This window comes from Ischnura elegans, chromosome 7, assembly GCF_921293095.1.
Source record: "Ischnura elegans chromosome 7, ioIscEleg1.1, whole genome shotgun sequence".
Lineage (NCBI taxonomy): Eukaryota > Metazoa > Arthropoda > Insecta > Odonata > Coenagrionidae > Ischnura > Ischnura elegans.
Genome location: NC_060252.1, coordinates 71127661 through 71143345, shown reverse-complemented (window position 1 = coordinate 71143345; position 15685 = coordinate 71127661). Strand labels below are relative to the sequence as shown.

The 15685-nt window shown below is 36.4% G+C and overlaps 1 protein-coding gene across 1 annotated transcript in view; it reads right to left on the bottom strand.

Moving 5' to 3' along the window:
- Positions 1–15685, bottom strand: part of LOC124162729 (putative helicase mov-10-B.1) — a 65490-nt gene that overhangs the window by 19161 nt on the left and 30644 nt on the right. The window contains exons 9-12 of the mRNA XM_046539349.1: positions 12752–12912; positions 9832–10011; positions 5903–6050; positions 1682–1818 (exon numbers count right to left, since the gene is read on the bottom strand). Coding sequence (XP_046395305.1) covers positions 1682–1818; positions 5903–6050; positions 9832–10011; positions 12752–12912 — 626 coding nt within the window. The remainder of the gene's footprint in view (positions 1–1681; positions 1819–5902; positions 6051–9831; positions 10012–12751; positions 12913–15685) is intronic.

Below are 15685 nucleotides of genomic sequence, written 5' to 3'. Positions count from 1 at the left end.
AGTTGTTTTTAGACTAGTTTGAAAAATCGTCAACTGCCGGCAACGCATTACGATCCCCTGAGATAGCAGATGTTAGCCCACCCGCACGACAGGATGGAATTTCGAAAGCACGTAAGAATTTTTTTTAACGTGAATAAAAGTCTTTGAATGCGTGAATACTATCTTTAAAGATGTTTTAAACTATAAATATTTATAGAAATAATGTTTTCTAAGGCTTTTTATGGGAATATAGATGTTTTAGAGGACATTCAATACCAAAGACCTATGCTACCAGGAATGCATCCCTATCTTCCCAATGTTAAAATGCTCTCGTATAACGCAAATTCGTATGGCGCAAAGACCCCAAGGAACGCATCCCTTGCGCTATACGAGACATGGGTGTATGTGAATAATGAAATGATTTACCTTAGAAAATCTGCTTTGTGTGACATGATTTGAAGCTATCCAAACATTATCCCAGTGCACATTTTTCACACCAGTACACGCAGTCTCTTCATTTCCCATATTAGGCACAAACTACACACCTCCTTTGAGACTTTGATTTCTTCCCAGCTGCAGGAAATGTCTTTAGGAAATGTATTTCTGTGAGTCTTAGTACTAAATTGTGTATTGAGTGACGGCCATGTCCAAACAGTTCGTACGACGTTGGATATTTCCAAAATATTACCTCAACCAATGGCACGCGAAGAAGATAAGTCAAATTTTTATACGTGTTTTTCCTATGAACAACATATGAATTTAGGACTGCCGCATTCAATAGTCTCCTAAATAACTTCATACAACACTTGTAATGGCGTTTTCTTTCCATTAGGTACGAATGCAATAACAGGTCCTTGAAATTCACCCCACCAATGAATTCACTATAACCTAACATACAAACAGACTTCCGAGTCTCTTTTTTGCCTTTCAATACTATTCCCATTTCGTAGGATCCCCAATTATAAATAAAAATACCACCCACAGGAAGTACACCCGATGAGAATTTCAACACACTGCCTGAAAGAACACCACTCAGCATGAGTGACTCTAGTGGACTGAAGCTCATGGTTTAGAGGCTCCATCAAGAGACGAGAAAATATCTCGAAGGGGCCCTGGTATAAGCTGACTGTTTCGATGGAATCTTATCTTTGTTGATTACTGTCCAGAAAAAAAGAAATGCAGAGCGAAGCACATGGCCCCTTCGCTTAGGACGCTAAGGACTAACGAGGCGGACCAAACACATTTGGGGCTCGAGGTGACGACAAACAAGGAGAAGACGGAGGGAAGGCATTGAGCTTAGAATATACCGTATCTCAAGCTAAAGTAGCTGACCCTTGTTGACGTCTCTCAAGCAGAATAGGCGGAAGTTCTCGTGATAAAACAGTTGAAGGAAGACATTGAGTTTTTGGACCGAAGTCGTCAACGTGCTGGTTTAAAACGAAATTTTATCGAAGCATTTTTTTAAAAATCTTGAAGGCATATAGCCGCTATGAATATTTTATTGGAGAGGAAAAACATTTCTTCAAAAGATAGAGTAATTATTATTAATTTAACATACAATATCTGGCGGAGAAAAAATATTATATACAGTAGGTCAGGTAGCGTACTGGGTACGCATGATGGCATTGAGGGGTCAAAGCTCTGTTAATAGCTTAATCCAAAAATTATAAATATTATTCATCTTAAGATAGAAAATACTCACATGTCCCTTGACTTTGAGTGAACTCTGTATATTTCATCTTTATTACAATGTTTTAGGAGTCTTTCAGTCAGGAGATCACAAGCTGAATTTGATGGAGCACACACAAGGATCACCGAATTTTTACACATTGTATGGACCTGGAAAATAGGATGAACGCTTCAGCTAAAAACAACCTAAGAACACTTCATCACTTCAGGTAAACGTAAGTAAAAATTTAAATAATAAAAATGGGTTGTGGTTTATAATTATTAATAAAAAGTTTCTGATGTTCACAAATAAGTACATACAAAAAATGAGGAAATAAACGTATCCATACGAGGCATGTAAAAATTAAAATAAAATAAAAAGAGGCAAGTGAAAATCATACCATGTATTGCTATGGTAGCCATGGAATAACATTTTAAATGCATAATCCTGATTTATTTCCCGGAAAATATAAATCATCGAAATAAACCCTATGGATTTGAAGTTTAAAACTCAATTCTAAGAGTAATTTCAGGATTAAAAAAAATTAATATTGAGCCAGCATTTAGAGAGTAAACTATTAAAAAAAACAACAGAATAAATATCACCATAGATGTGAATCCTTTTCTCATGGGAGTAAAAATTAACAATAATCACATAAAAACGAATGCTGAAAATTTTCATTGCTAAAATCATTTCTGAGTACACCTTTATATCAAAGAGCAGATACATTGGCAAAATTTCACAATTCTGTCAGTAGTGGATTGGGCTGTGAGCCAATGCATCATGGGTATCAGAATCACATTATAGTTTCTCTATGTATTGAATTATTAATTTTCTGCATATTGGAAAGAACCTTATACAACCCCACTAAAAATAATTGATGCACCTGAAGAAGTTTTTCACAAAATAAATAAAATAAAAAATGGATGAAGATTTTTTTAAATCAATTTTTACTGACGAATGTAAAATGATCAAGGAGCAGATGAACGTTAAAAGAGGAGCTAAGCAAATCTGATTTGACCTACACCACCTTCAAGAAGCATGGACCACTTGGGGAGCAACATGCGGCTGAACCCAGAGAAATACACTGGGCAAACATAACATATGGGCCTTGGACAAACAGTGTAAGAGCTTCCAGCAGACTCAACCCCCACGTTAGCAACAATTAATTTATTTCTATGTCTCCTCAATATCATCAGAAATTCATCCATACATTAACCAAGTTTTTATCTGATTTTGTACGCAAAAGGCATGGTGTTCGACAGTTGGAAAAAGGTAGCTCTACTTAAGGTGCCGAAGGTTCAGAAGTTCCAAAGAAGTGAAAGGTAAGGAAGGGCATCTACGAGAGAGGTGTGACTATTGGCGACCAACCCAGCAGGAAGGTCTGAATCATAATAAGCATCGACTTGGCAGCCAGTTAACCATTTCTCTTCTTCCAAAGCAAAGCTAGCAGCCCTTTTTGCAGCTCTACAGGGAAGAAATTTGCAGTACAAATGGAAGTTGGTAGACTACAAATTACATAATGAATTTTTGTGGTTTTTAACTACTGATTTCATCACCTGTGTATACATGTGGTGCCGACAGTGCTTTTCAATTTTCTGTGAGTGTTGACAAAATGAAAATAAAGGAGTTTTCTTCAGCAACAATTTAGGGCACGAATACTATTATAATAAAGTTTGCCTCCCTGTCACACATTTATGATAACCTATTTCATAATCGTACGAAACTTCACGTCTATACAAGTTCTTGAGAGAGTAGCGCTCAAAGTGTTGCTATAGTTTTCTGAGCTTCAAAAACCATACCTTTTATCATACAAACATGTGAAAAAATTTCAAATGTAAGGATGAATTTTTTATGACATCGAAGAAACATAGAACTAAATTTCCTTTCATTTTCACTTTACTTCAGGACAATCGATAGGGTAGTTACTGAGACACAACATTTCAAACTCAAGTATCTCAACTTTCTAGACTTTTGCGAGTAGTAATCAAATACTGGCTATAAATTATTTAAAAAAAGTCGATCATCCCAGGAAAATTAATAGAGGGAAATTAAGACCCACCAATCTGTCACTTTAAATAGATACCTACTGTTCAAAATATGTACATGAAAAAATGAAATGCATATGATATAGATTAAACCACTCATATATCTATCTGCCACTGAGAGATTCATAAGGTATTACATAATAAGAATACATAATTAGTGGTTTGATATAATCATGAACAGACAGCACCAAGATGTCATTGTTTAAATTTCCAATCATCCTTCCAGACAGAAAGCACTGTGTTTGAAGAAAAACCCGACGTCAATCATCTTGGTAGTAGCAGATTTATTCTACTGAGTACATCAATCACTACAGTCATTAGCAGAATGACTTGATAAGACCAAGATATAGCATGCACATCTCATGGAGGAAACTTGACGGGGCAGAAGGAAGCTTAATAGATGTCCATTGATAAGTGTGTTCAAGAGTGGTACAAAAATGCACTTGGAATGGGTTAATCTGCCCCAGAAACAACATATATGAAATTTTAGAAGAACAAAATGTTTAATAAAAAATTCAGATCATAGGAAGGTAAATCGAAGAGAAAAAATTTGACTCATGACCCATTGACCCATGAGGAATTGAGTAAAAAACTCAGATCAGCTTCAGCTCACTTCCATAAAAAATACTAGTTTGTATCTGCAGTTTCAGATTCCACTTGATTGTGATTGAATAATGATTGAAGTAGTTTTTACACAAAATCCTAGAGTATGCTATGGAATTTTATTTAAATAACACCAAATGCAAGGATTCAAACACAGCCATTATATGAAAGGGCACAACTCGAGCAACTAAGCCACTCTCTGTCCCATGCCTGGGTTTTTAAAACTAATGGACCCAAAAATTGGCTTCCTCAGGGTATGCACTCACTTTGAGGGAAAATTTGCAAGGAGTGTGTTTCCAACCACTTGTAAAAAGTTTGCGGGGGCAACTTCTATCAAAATATTTTTTTTACGGCAAATTTATGCTGTCGAGGACATTGTGAGGTCAATTATTAAGCACCATTAACCGATACAGCCAAGAGGACACACAGGGTTTCAGTCAAAATATCCCAGATGGAAGTGCACCATATTAAGCAAGAGATTAAACATCAATACAGGGTGCAGTTCTAGTCTAAAAATGAAAACTATGGGTACTGAGAAAATACAATGTCAGTGGGAAAGCATGATGTTGAAGTCTAATAATTGCATGCATAAAATGTGGCTGCTACCAGGTTCTGCTCATTTCATGGAATTAAAATGCACATATCTGGAGATACTACTGAGAATTTTAGGTCAAATGCAAGATCCAATCCACGTGTCTTACATTTGTGTTCTTTACTATTTTGTAGACTGCACCTATGTTTTGATTGTTTACATTTATATTTTATGTATGTTACTGCATACTGTAAATTGGCAGAAATGCTGTATGTGAGCAATTACCCAAATATATAAATAAATAAATAAAAGATTAAGTCAGGTGCAAAATATACTAGTAAAAGTAAAGTAAAATGCTCATGTCAACAATAAACGGCAATGTATTTACTATGATCAAGAAATAATGTGCAAAATGAGCTATGTAATATGTTTTTCTGGGTCAATAAGAACTGATGCACGTTTTCATTTAATTATTACCCAAGCAATAACAAAGGGTTAGTATGGTAATGATTTCCTTAAGTTATAAATAAAATGAGTACAATGCACTCTTATTCCTGTAAACTAAAAACAGCAGGGTTATCTTGGAATCAAAAGAAAATATCTACGTGGAGGTTAATGGTAAACTGGTCACTAATGATCTCTAAATAAGCACAATCTAAAGCAAGATGCTGATATTTTCATTTCATGTGCTACTTGCTATTCATTTGTTTTTTGTGTTTTGATATATTTCAAGTAGCAAAAGAAAAAATCCTAGTATCAGTTTAGTCTCGAAATAAAATCGAGTGTGGAGCAAGGACGCTTTGTCCTTATAATATTGATTCAATTGATGAGAATTTTATCCACATGAGTGACCAAGGGTCAATGATATTTGTAAATAATGCAATTGGCAGAAACTAGGAATAAAATAATAAAACATAAAAAACAAAATAACAATATAGATAATTATAATTCACAGAAAAGGTCTAAATTCAGTCATGGAATCAAGCACTTAAATCATATTTAACTGCATACCTAACAACTACATAAACATAACTTTAAAAATAAGGACTCATTCTTTTAAATACTTCTTACTTGCATAATGGCTTCCACAATAGTAATTGTCTTGCCAGTGCCTGGAGGACCGAAAACAATGTATGGGGCCGGCATTGAAGAAGCCATCAGAATGTTTATGACAGCCTGTTTCTGTTCAGGGTTGTTTTTAACGTTCTCATTGAAAAAACTGAAATTGTTAGTTTCATAATAACTGCATTAGAATCAAGAAATATTACATTTTTCCTTTGATAAAATCAGTTTGCAATTACTAAAATATTCTCAAATAATTTAGAATCAATAATTAAAGTATTTATTTGATAGAGTATTTAAAGGACATAAAAAATAGCACTTGTGGTTTTAAATCCTAACCCAACATCACACTTCAGATAGAAACACATTAGAATTAATTCTTTTATTTGCCTATACCACTTCTGTCTGATTTTCAAACAACTTGAGCATCATAAACCAGTGAAAAGGGTTTGAAAAATGAATAAAACACACACCTCTGCAACCAAAATCAAATCTCAGTTGACAAGCAACGACTCTAGTTCCCAGGATTCGTAGATCTCTACCTGACTTCTGTTATCATTGTTATTAGACACCAACTATTTCATGTTCAGTCTTCTGTTTAAAGCTTTAAGAGCTAAAAATTTACAATAAATGGGAAAATTTCTGATATAAAGCAGCATTGAGCTTTTCAATCTCAAAAATTTGCCAGTTACAAGTTCACCCATTGCAGTTGATTCGCAAATGATCAACACCTGTGTATCAACGGCTTGGTAGTCAAGAAATTTTTCTACCTCTGAAAACACCTATTGGCATGTGATATTGTGTGAAGCACTTATCTCTAAGTTGCATATCTTGAACCAAACTATGTTCTCATTCACATAAAAATGCTGAAGAACATTGCCCCTAGAGAGGTGAGCCATATAATTTAGTTGGAAATATGTATGCACCTACATGGATACAGCTCACTGGGTAGGTACTACCATTCCCATAAGTCTATGTGCATCTATGTTCTACTTACCAGTTGAATGAATCAGGTGAATTTCTGCTGTAAAATCTGGAGATTTGGCACTCAATGCACGAGAACCTTGGCCTTCACAGGAAGGGACTCATGTCTCCGAGAGCTGATGAGGAAGGCTTGCGACAGGACTAGATTACCTTGAGTCAGACAGTAGAACATGGAACACCAACGGAAGGATAGTGAGCTAAGGAACCTCATGCCCACGCTCACTAGGAATCTTGAGTCCACGAGTTTTATCTATCCAGATCTCAGTCCTGACAATGCTTCTTATTCCCTCTTTCGATTCTGATTAAAGCTACCTTTTTTCAGAGATGACTAATTGACGCCACGGACTACAGTCCGGCCAACGTCCGGTGACAGACTGCAGAGTCTAGCTATGGGTGAGGGTCAAGGCTGCCAGATAGGAAAGGGAAATGCCCACCTCACACGTGAACAAAAGGGTTCCATGAAGAAAGGAGGCCGAAGGGACTACGAGCGTGAAGGACCCAAACAAAGAATCCTTTGTTTTGGTTATTCGAAGAAAGGCCTTTTTTGGTGGCTCAGGCTTGTTTCAGTGCTTCATATGCATGTGACAACGTTGTATGACTAGGCAAGGGTGTGCAGTGCGTTTGGGGGACAGCGATTTCCGGCAAACTGTGCTGGTGTACTGTTCTCTGCCCCTCCTTCTGAACTGTCATGCAACAACTCTCACCGGGATGGACTGTAGGTGAGTGATGCTGTGGGCAGGGTGGAAATTACTACAGTGACTGAGGATCAAGTCCTCATGAATATACATATATACTTTATGCATTTTCTATTCTTCTCAATTTTGGGATAATGGCATTCTCATAATGACACCTCTAAATTGTGTTGATTAGGAGAGTATGACTTATGAGTGTTCACGCATGTTTCGAGGAGGTACAGGATGAAAATAAAATCTTAAATAAAATAAAAGATCAGTTGGCGGAAAGACTACAATCATCAATGCTCATGCACTCATTGAAGAATTTAAAAAAAATGTATTAAAACATCTGCATTCATGTGGACTTGAACCAGAGTCCCAAAAATCAGCAATGATCTCCACCCTCCCTTCCGCAGCACTCACTCAGTCCAAGGCATTATTAGTCATCTCTGAAGATAGGTAGCTTTAAATAAGAATCTAAGGAGAGAGTGAGAGACTGAAAGATAAAACTCATGGACACGGAGTTCCTCAGCTCCATATCCTTCCTCTGCGATTCCTTGTTCCGCTGTCTGACTCCAGATAATCTAGCCCCATCAAAAGCCTTCCCCATCGGCTCTCAAAAATGCATGCCCCTTCAAGTGAGGGCTGATAATCTTGTTCATAGAGTGCCAACCCACCAGATTTTATAGCAACAATTCACCTGATTCATTCAACTGGTAAGTAGAACATCGATGCACATAGACTTATGGGAATGATAGTACCTACCAAGTGAACTGTATCCATATATGTGCACAAATAATTCCAACTCAATTCCATAACTCGCCTCAAACGGATTAGTCCAGAAAGGAAGCAAAAGCAAATGGTTTGGCCCAAATAGGGAATAAATCCCTTGGCCCACATGTGAAATAAACCATATGCATGGTTGGACATATTCACATCATGTTTGTTTGAATGCAAAACTAACATGTTTTCAACAGAAGTGTGCTGTTGAGATAAAGGCTATTAAAGCAAATGCAAACTATGGCAGAAAAATAAAATTATAATATGAACCACATATGAATTTAGCTGACAATTCAAAATACAGCCCAAAAAATGAACTAAACTAATATATGTCTAATAATAAGAAAGAAAATGTATGATCATGCCTCACCTGAAGCTTAATGGTAAAAACACTATATTATCTCATTCTATATTCATAGCAAAAAAGCAATGATAAGTAAAAAAAACCCTTTCCACAACCAACATGCATTAGGCCTAAATATGGATTTCTGAGTAGCAATGCTAAAAATTATTGGTGCCTACAATACAAACATGCACAAGAGATGAGACACCATTAAAATGGCAAATGAAAACTATGTAAGTATGTACAAGAATAATGAGGAAACAAATCCTATTACACTTCATGAAAGATGCTGATAAAAAATTACTGAGACAGCTGTAGTGAGATGTACAGTAGCATTTTGGCAAAAACTGAAGCTATTAAAATATTTCACAAGGTGGCAATAACCTAAAACATATGTAACTAGGTAAAGCATAATTATGAATATTGATCAATAGCCTCAAAAGTATCACACTTTCCCTCGGCAGGGAGGGACTTCTCTAAAAATCAGTTCTATTACACTTGGCCCTCCTTGGTGAGATAAGTTTCTTATTCAAATGAAATATTCAAGAGGTATAGGTCTAGGTCTAACGGATTTACCTCCATCTTAAGTCCTTAATTAAAGATTTAAGAATGATAGATAAGAATGATGGGTAACTCATTCACTGTTCTGAGGGTGATGATTATTGTCCCCAGTTATTTTTGTCGGAATAATTTTTCCTCAAACCCCAGATGCATCTAGGTTACTTTAATTCACAGGTTGCCCACATAGAGGCCATTATGCTGGCATGGACATAATGCTTAAAGCTATAGAAACAATGAGAGATTTAACATACTGTCAAAAAGGACATTTTAAAGCAGGAGGATTTCTTTAAGTTATCTCATACCTTAAATGAGTCTATTGCGGCAAATTAATGGTTAAATAATAATCTTGGATGCTTTTTTAGACACTTTTAATTTTTTAGACACATAATTTTTTATCATGCATGTTTACCCATTTTTAAATTTAAAAAGTTTCCACATAGTGATATCTGAACTCATTCATGTAATTTCCCTTCAGTAGCATTGCTAAAAATTGATCTGAAGAAAGAATACAAATAGAATTTCAACAAGAAATGACTGAAAAAAATGCCAACACAAATGTATAATAGATAGCATACATAAAAATAGTTCACACTCACCGAATTTCCGGAAGATTTCTTTGATCCATAATAGGATTAAGATCTTCTTCAGGAAACACATAATCAAGGAGATCTCGCTCAACTAATTCATCAATTGCACGATGCTTAACCATCCATGGAAATCGATTTAGACCAAAACGCACGTCAAATACAGCTTCAGGATGAACCAATGCAGTTAAACTTCAGTAAAAATCACAAGAAAAACGTAGATTAAACACAAGAAAATAAAACATGAAATAAATGAGAGAACTTATGATGAGATTATGGATTCTCAACCCATTCACACTTTCTTGACTTAACTTTAGGCACACATTGCCTAAAGGCCATTTTACACGGTACACGGAATTGCGCAATCTGACGTACGTGCAAAGGCACAATCAAAATTGCGTCATGTAAAGCGGTGAATTGCTAGAACACATGCAAGAATGCGTGGACATGAGACGGCAAAATCGCCCATGATCTAATTTCGTTCATGCATTCACACAATTCCACGCCATTTTAGAAATTAATGCAGCTCTAACCTGCGCAATTCCGTGTACCGTGTACAACAGCCTTAAAACTCAGTAAACTCTCCATCATTCTTTCACCAATTATCTGTGCCACAGATTAACCATTTTTAATCAACTGAATAGTGATGTACAGCCAAATAAATCCAGCATGAGTTTGAGAGTTTCATAACATCTCATGAAAAAATATGAAGTTACTAATTCAGAACAAATAAATATGAATGCACAGTATATGCCCAATTTACAATATTTATCTGGTCCAGAGGACCAATCGTGATTTTAATTCCATTTATGCTGAATCTGCATTATTCATGAACAAAAAATCAGCATAAAATTACCTGCTCATGTAAAAAATGGCATGCTAAAATTGTGTTTTGTTAACAAATAAGGCGTAGAATTGCACAAAAGATGATATATTGTGCGTTTGGAAACAAAATCATTGAAACTTGATATTTTAAAAGGGCATACAAAATTAACTCAGATCGTATGCCAAATCCACTGAGGTTGAGCTAATCATGGAGCGGCAGTCAAACATGATTTCTTCGTTTTACTAGAAATGAATTACAGTAGAATCTCGTTATTACGAAGTTCACGAGACCGTAAACCAGAGGTTTGTAATAATGAACTTCGTATGAACAAAAACTATACACGATAAACGCAATTATATTAGGCAGAAATATTTATAAACTGGAAAATTCGTTTCCGTGTCTCAACAAAAAAATGCTGTAAGATGTACTCGAGGGTTGATACCTTCCCGAATACAGTAAGCCCGATATATGAACTAGCTGCGTTCCAATACCTTGCTCATAAGTTTATAAACCTTCAGTCCGGCCACCGAGAGTTGTCCGATGACAGGCAGAATGGTCTAGGCCGGGAAGGGGGCAAGGTTGCCAGGTAAGAAAGGGAAACGCCTACAAATGGTTCCGTGCAGAAAGGAGCTGGAAGAGAAGACGAGCGTGAAGAACGCAGAGGAAGAATCACTTGTTTTGGTGATTCGAAGAAAGGGCATGTTCTGTGGATAAGGCTTATTTCGGTGGTCTTTACACGTTTGACAACATTGTGTGACTAGGCGATAGTGTGAGGTGCGCTTGGGGGACAGCAATTGGCTGCAAACAGTGCTGGTGCAGGGTTATCCGCCTCTTCTATTATGCCGTCATCGGGCAACTCTCGCCGGCCGGACTGTATGCAAGGAATCGAGGAGTACGGTTATCCTGCAGAATGCAACACTGCATAACAATTGTGCACTAACTCACAATTGTGACGAGCTAATCTAGCTGGGCATGCAATGCAGCCGGAGCCGAAAAAATCACTCTCCGCAGCAAGGAAGAACAAGCGAAAAGCTGAATTGTTCCTAACTTCACTCCAGTTTCAATGACACTTTGTTCAGATTATGCCCAGAGAGCGAGTTCCTCTACGCCGCACCGCATAATAACGCCCAAATGAAAAGGTGCCAAATTCAAATTTTGACATTTTTGAATCCTGGTATCTCTGAAAGTTCGTAAATCGAATGTGCGTAGGAAGAGGACTGACTGTACATCACATTTATGAGCTGTTATGAGTCGGTCACCATGATTCTTCAGGAATGAAGCTTATTACTTGACGTTGCATGCATAGTGAAGGGAGAACCATTATTGACGCTCTTGATCACAGTACACGAGGAGAACGTAAACATGGCGCGACTATTAAAACTTACACAATGAATATCCACCTGAATACCATTGCTTATGCATGGAACTTCGTAATAAAGTTCATTTTGTTACCACCGGGACCAGGACTGACGTTCGTAATTTCGTAAAAACTAAAATTTCCTAATAACGTTTATTTTCCTATAGCTTGGATGGGCCTTTTCCTTGGGACCAACGATTTGATTCGCGATAACGAGAACTTCACAATAAGGTTGTTTGTATTAACAGGAGTCTACTGTAATTGGTTTTTAATAATCTGATGCATTTCATGAAAGATATTTGTAACTGCTAAAATACAATTTTAATTATGGTATTTGCCCAAGCCTGTAGATCAACACATGGCACTTTTTGCCATTAAAGTGATAGCTGATACCCCAGGCAGCACAACTTAGATGATTAACATGTATGCTAATTCACCCTACTTTGATATTTCCCACAGCCAATTCCACTTTATAAAATCAGGATACAAAAAAACTAAGATTCATAATTTTATGAATGAATGTGCAAGGCATTTTCCTGCTCTCACATTCCCCCTGAAAAAAAATCATTTTCCATGCTTGCTTAATTTACCTTGCTTCACCATGAAAATTACAACAAGTAAAGATGGCTGCAATTTTTCTTTCAGGACCCATATCATTACAAAAACTCACATGGCATCACTTAGAAAAATGGGCTGAAAAAACATGAAATGTACATGCATCATTCAAGCATTAAGGACAAAAAGCATACCCATTAAGACACTGAATCAAAACGGTGTTCATTGTGATTCTGATGATTTTCCCCTCATACTGGATGGAGTCCACCTCCTCGGCATTTAATCCGTGTCTGTATCTTATGTACACCAAATCATTTTCAAGAAGTGACGGCCTTTTTTCTTCAAGCCCAGGCACCTGATTGAATATAATAATTAGAATTCTTTTAAGTTCACTTCATTGCATCGCAAGTATGTACTACATATTTCCGTGGGCCATATGCTAGACCCTTTACTTTTTCTGCTTTGAACAGGGCTAATGACAAAATTGAATAAAATCAATGACATAATGAATGAAAATGTTAAAAATAATGCTGAAGGTCACCAATCACAGTACAGTAAACAGTAACTTTAATTTAGATTTACAATACCTTCTTCGTAATACTGAACATTTTAAGGGGATTTAGATTAGCTCACGACAATTGACTACAACTAATGAATAATAAATTTACATTTTCATTACCACCAATACTGTAAAATTAAATACATCATTATTTTGAGTACATAATACATAATATTTAAATGACACTGCTCTAAAACAACTCCATGTTCAGTAGCTTGCAAGGTCATTATAAAAGTCAAGAAGTATGTAGTATGGAATTCATTGTGGATGGTCATAAAGCAAGAAACAACTAAATATAATTTTCAAAAACACATAATATTACTTCAATTAAAAAATCCAAGACTTTGATTGAGGCAATGGCTATCAAGAGTTATCAATTGATTCTCATCCCAGTTAAAAGATAGGTAGCCCAATTGTAAACAAAAAGGTAGGAGGTTGAAGGAAGCTCTATAGCCAGTAATCTAGCACTCAACACTAAGCACAAGTGGAAGGAAAAACACAGCCTATGAAGTAACAAGTGGATCACAAGAGATCAAAAAAGACATGCCTGCAATTGAAAGTTTCCAAATATCTAAAGCCCATTTTATAACATTATAGGCCAGGCTGGGTTACTAAATCTTTATACAGTAGAGCCTCCATGTGAGGAATTCGGTGGGATCAGAAAAATGGTGACTTCGTCGCAGGGGCTTTTGCCATACACATCTGGTTTGAGGGTAGCGTTGTCACAGGATGATTATGATGATGAAAAAAATTACATTGATCGAAGGCAAAAGTCACAATTATAGCAGCTGCAGTGGACTCCAGTGGTGACAATTTTGAAGTCTCAAAAATGCAGACTGCCATGATAAATAAAGCATGTCCTCAACACACAGTTGATTCAAGATGCACAGGTGATAACTCATTGAATATTTACAGCCTTTCTTAACCAGGTTGTCCAGTCAATCAAAGCAGAAAATTCATGCATATTTCCAGGTTTTCCACAGAAATTTTACAAAATTCCAGGTTAATATTACACGATTACTACGACAGATAAGAATTTTTAAACATCCAAAATTACTTCAATACTTTTAAATGACATCATATTTATGAATTATATTATGTTCCTAACTTAAAGTCTTAGACTTTGAAGTAGAAATTTTACATTTAATTTATGAATGTCTCACTTGGTACCTCAAGAAATTTGTCACAATTTAAAGATATACGTAGATAAATATATGTTTTCATAAAGTGCAATTTAAAATGTGATCAATTAGTGATGTGCGAGTACCTGAATATTCGAGTCAAGTAGTTCGTACTTGACTTGAATATTTCGAGTGGCATAATGAGAGTCGAGTTGAGTTGTTTTGGTTACAGAGCTGTTGAGGCAAGTTATAAATCTGCCGACATGAGGCAAAACAATTTAATAATATCGTTTTTAAAGTTGGTAAGTCGTTCTAATACCTTGGTCTGGGCGTTTCAGCTTGCTGTATACATAGCAGTAAACCACTATACTTAGTAAACGTGGGCACCGAATACCTTTTCGTCAGCAGCCATGGCCGCCCTTCTTCCAACCCGGCAACATACTCAAAAGTGGACTGCTGCATCGCTCATACTTTCTTAAGCGATTCTTTTATGACAAACAATACTTTTTTTACTCAAACGCCGGGAGAATACATAAAAATTGTAAAAATTTCTATGAAGAAAATATGTAACTTTTACGTTATTGCAGACAAAGCCCGGTTTTTCCCGGCATTCGACAACACAAGTGATACCATCTTTTACCCTTTTATGAGCACTACATACGACCGATGTTAATTTTCGTTTGTTCCTTAGTTGCGTTTAATTTATGCATTGAACTTACAAAACAAGAGTTGCTAAGGTTGATAAAATGAAGTGGGAAATTAAAAAAAAATTGATCTTCAAAGCTAAAGCTAAAGCCTGAATCACACGATCATTTTTTTTCGTCGCGAAAGTGATCACTATCGCGATCACTGCGCAAAATGATCGTCGGCGGCAATTGTTTTTCGCGATCGCGATGAGGATTTCCACCGCTATTTTTCATCACTCGTCCGGTCGCTTTTTCCGTCGCTAAAACCGTCCCTAAAATCCCATATCAGCCAATCGGAACGCATGACCGCATGGTATGATTGCAGCGCAGGGTTTGACAATTGTGGGCATGACATATATAAACAAACACGCTATATATTTCCGTGATGTGGGTCCTATGACAACGAGCTGTGATATTGGAAATGATGTGAAAAGCGACGGCGGGAGTGACCGTGTGATTCAGAAAAATGATCGCTAAAGCGATTGCTTTTCGCGACGGGAAAAGTGATCTCGATAGATGATCACTTTCGCAACGAAAAGAAATGATCGTATGATTCAGGCTTAAGTTATATAGTTCATTCACTTCGTCCACTTAAATTCCATGAAGATTCAAGATCCAAAAAATTGTTGATATAATTTTTAACAAAAATTATATCAACGATTACACAGCATACAACGAACGATACAATAACCTACCAAATCTTGCAATTTTGTCACGAAACAAGAGCATGAAGAATAATTGGTTTTTCTGCATTAGAATTTG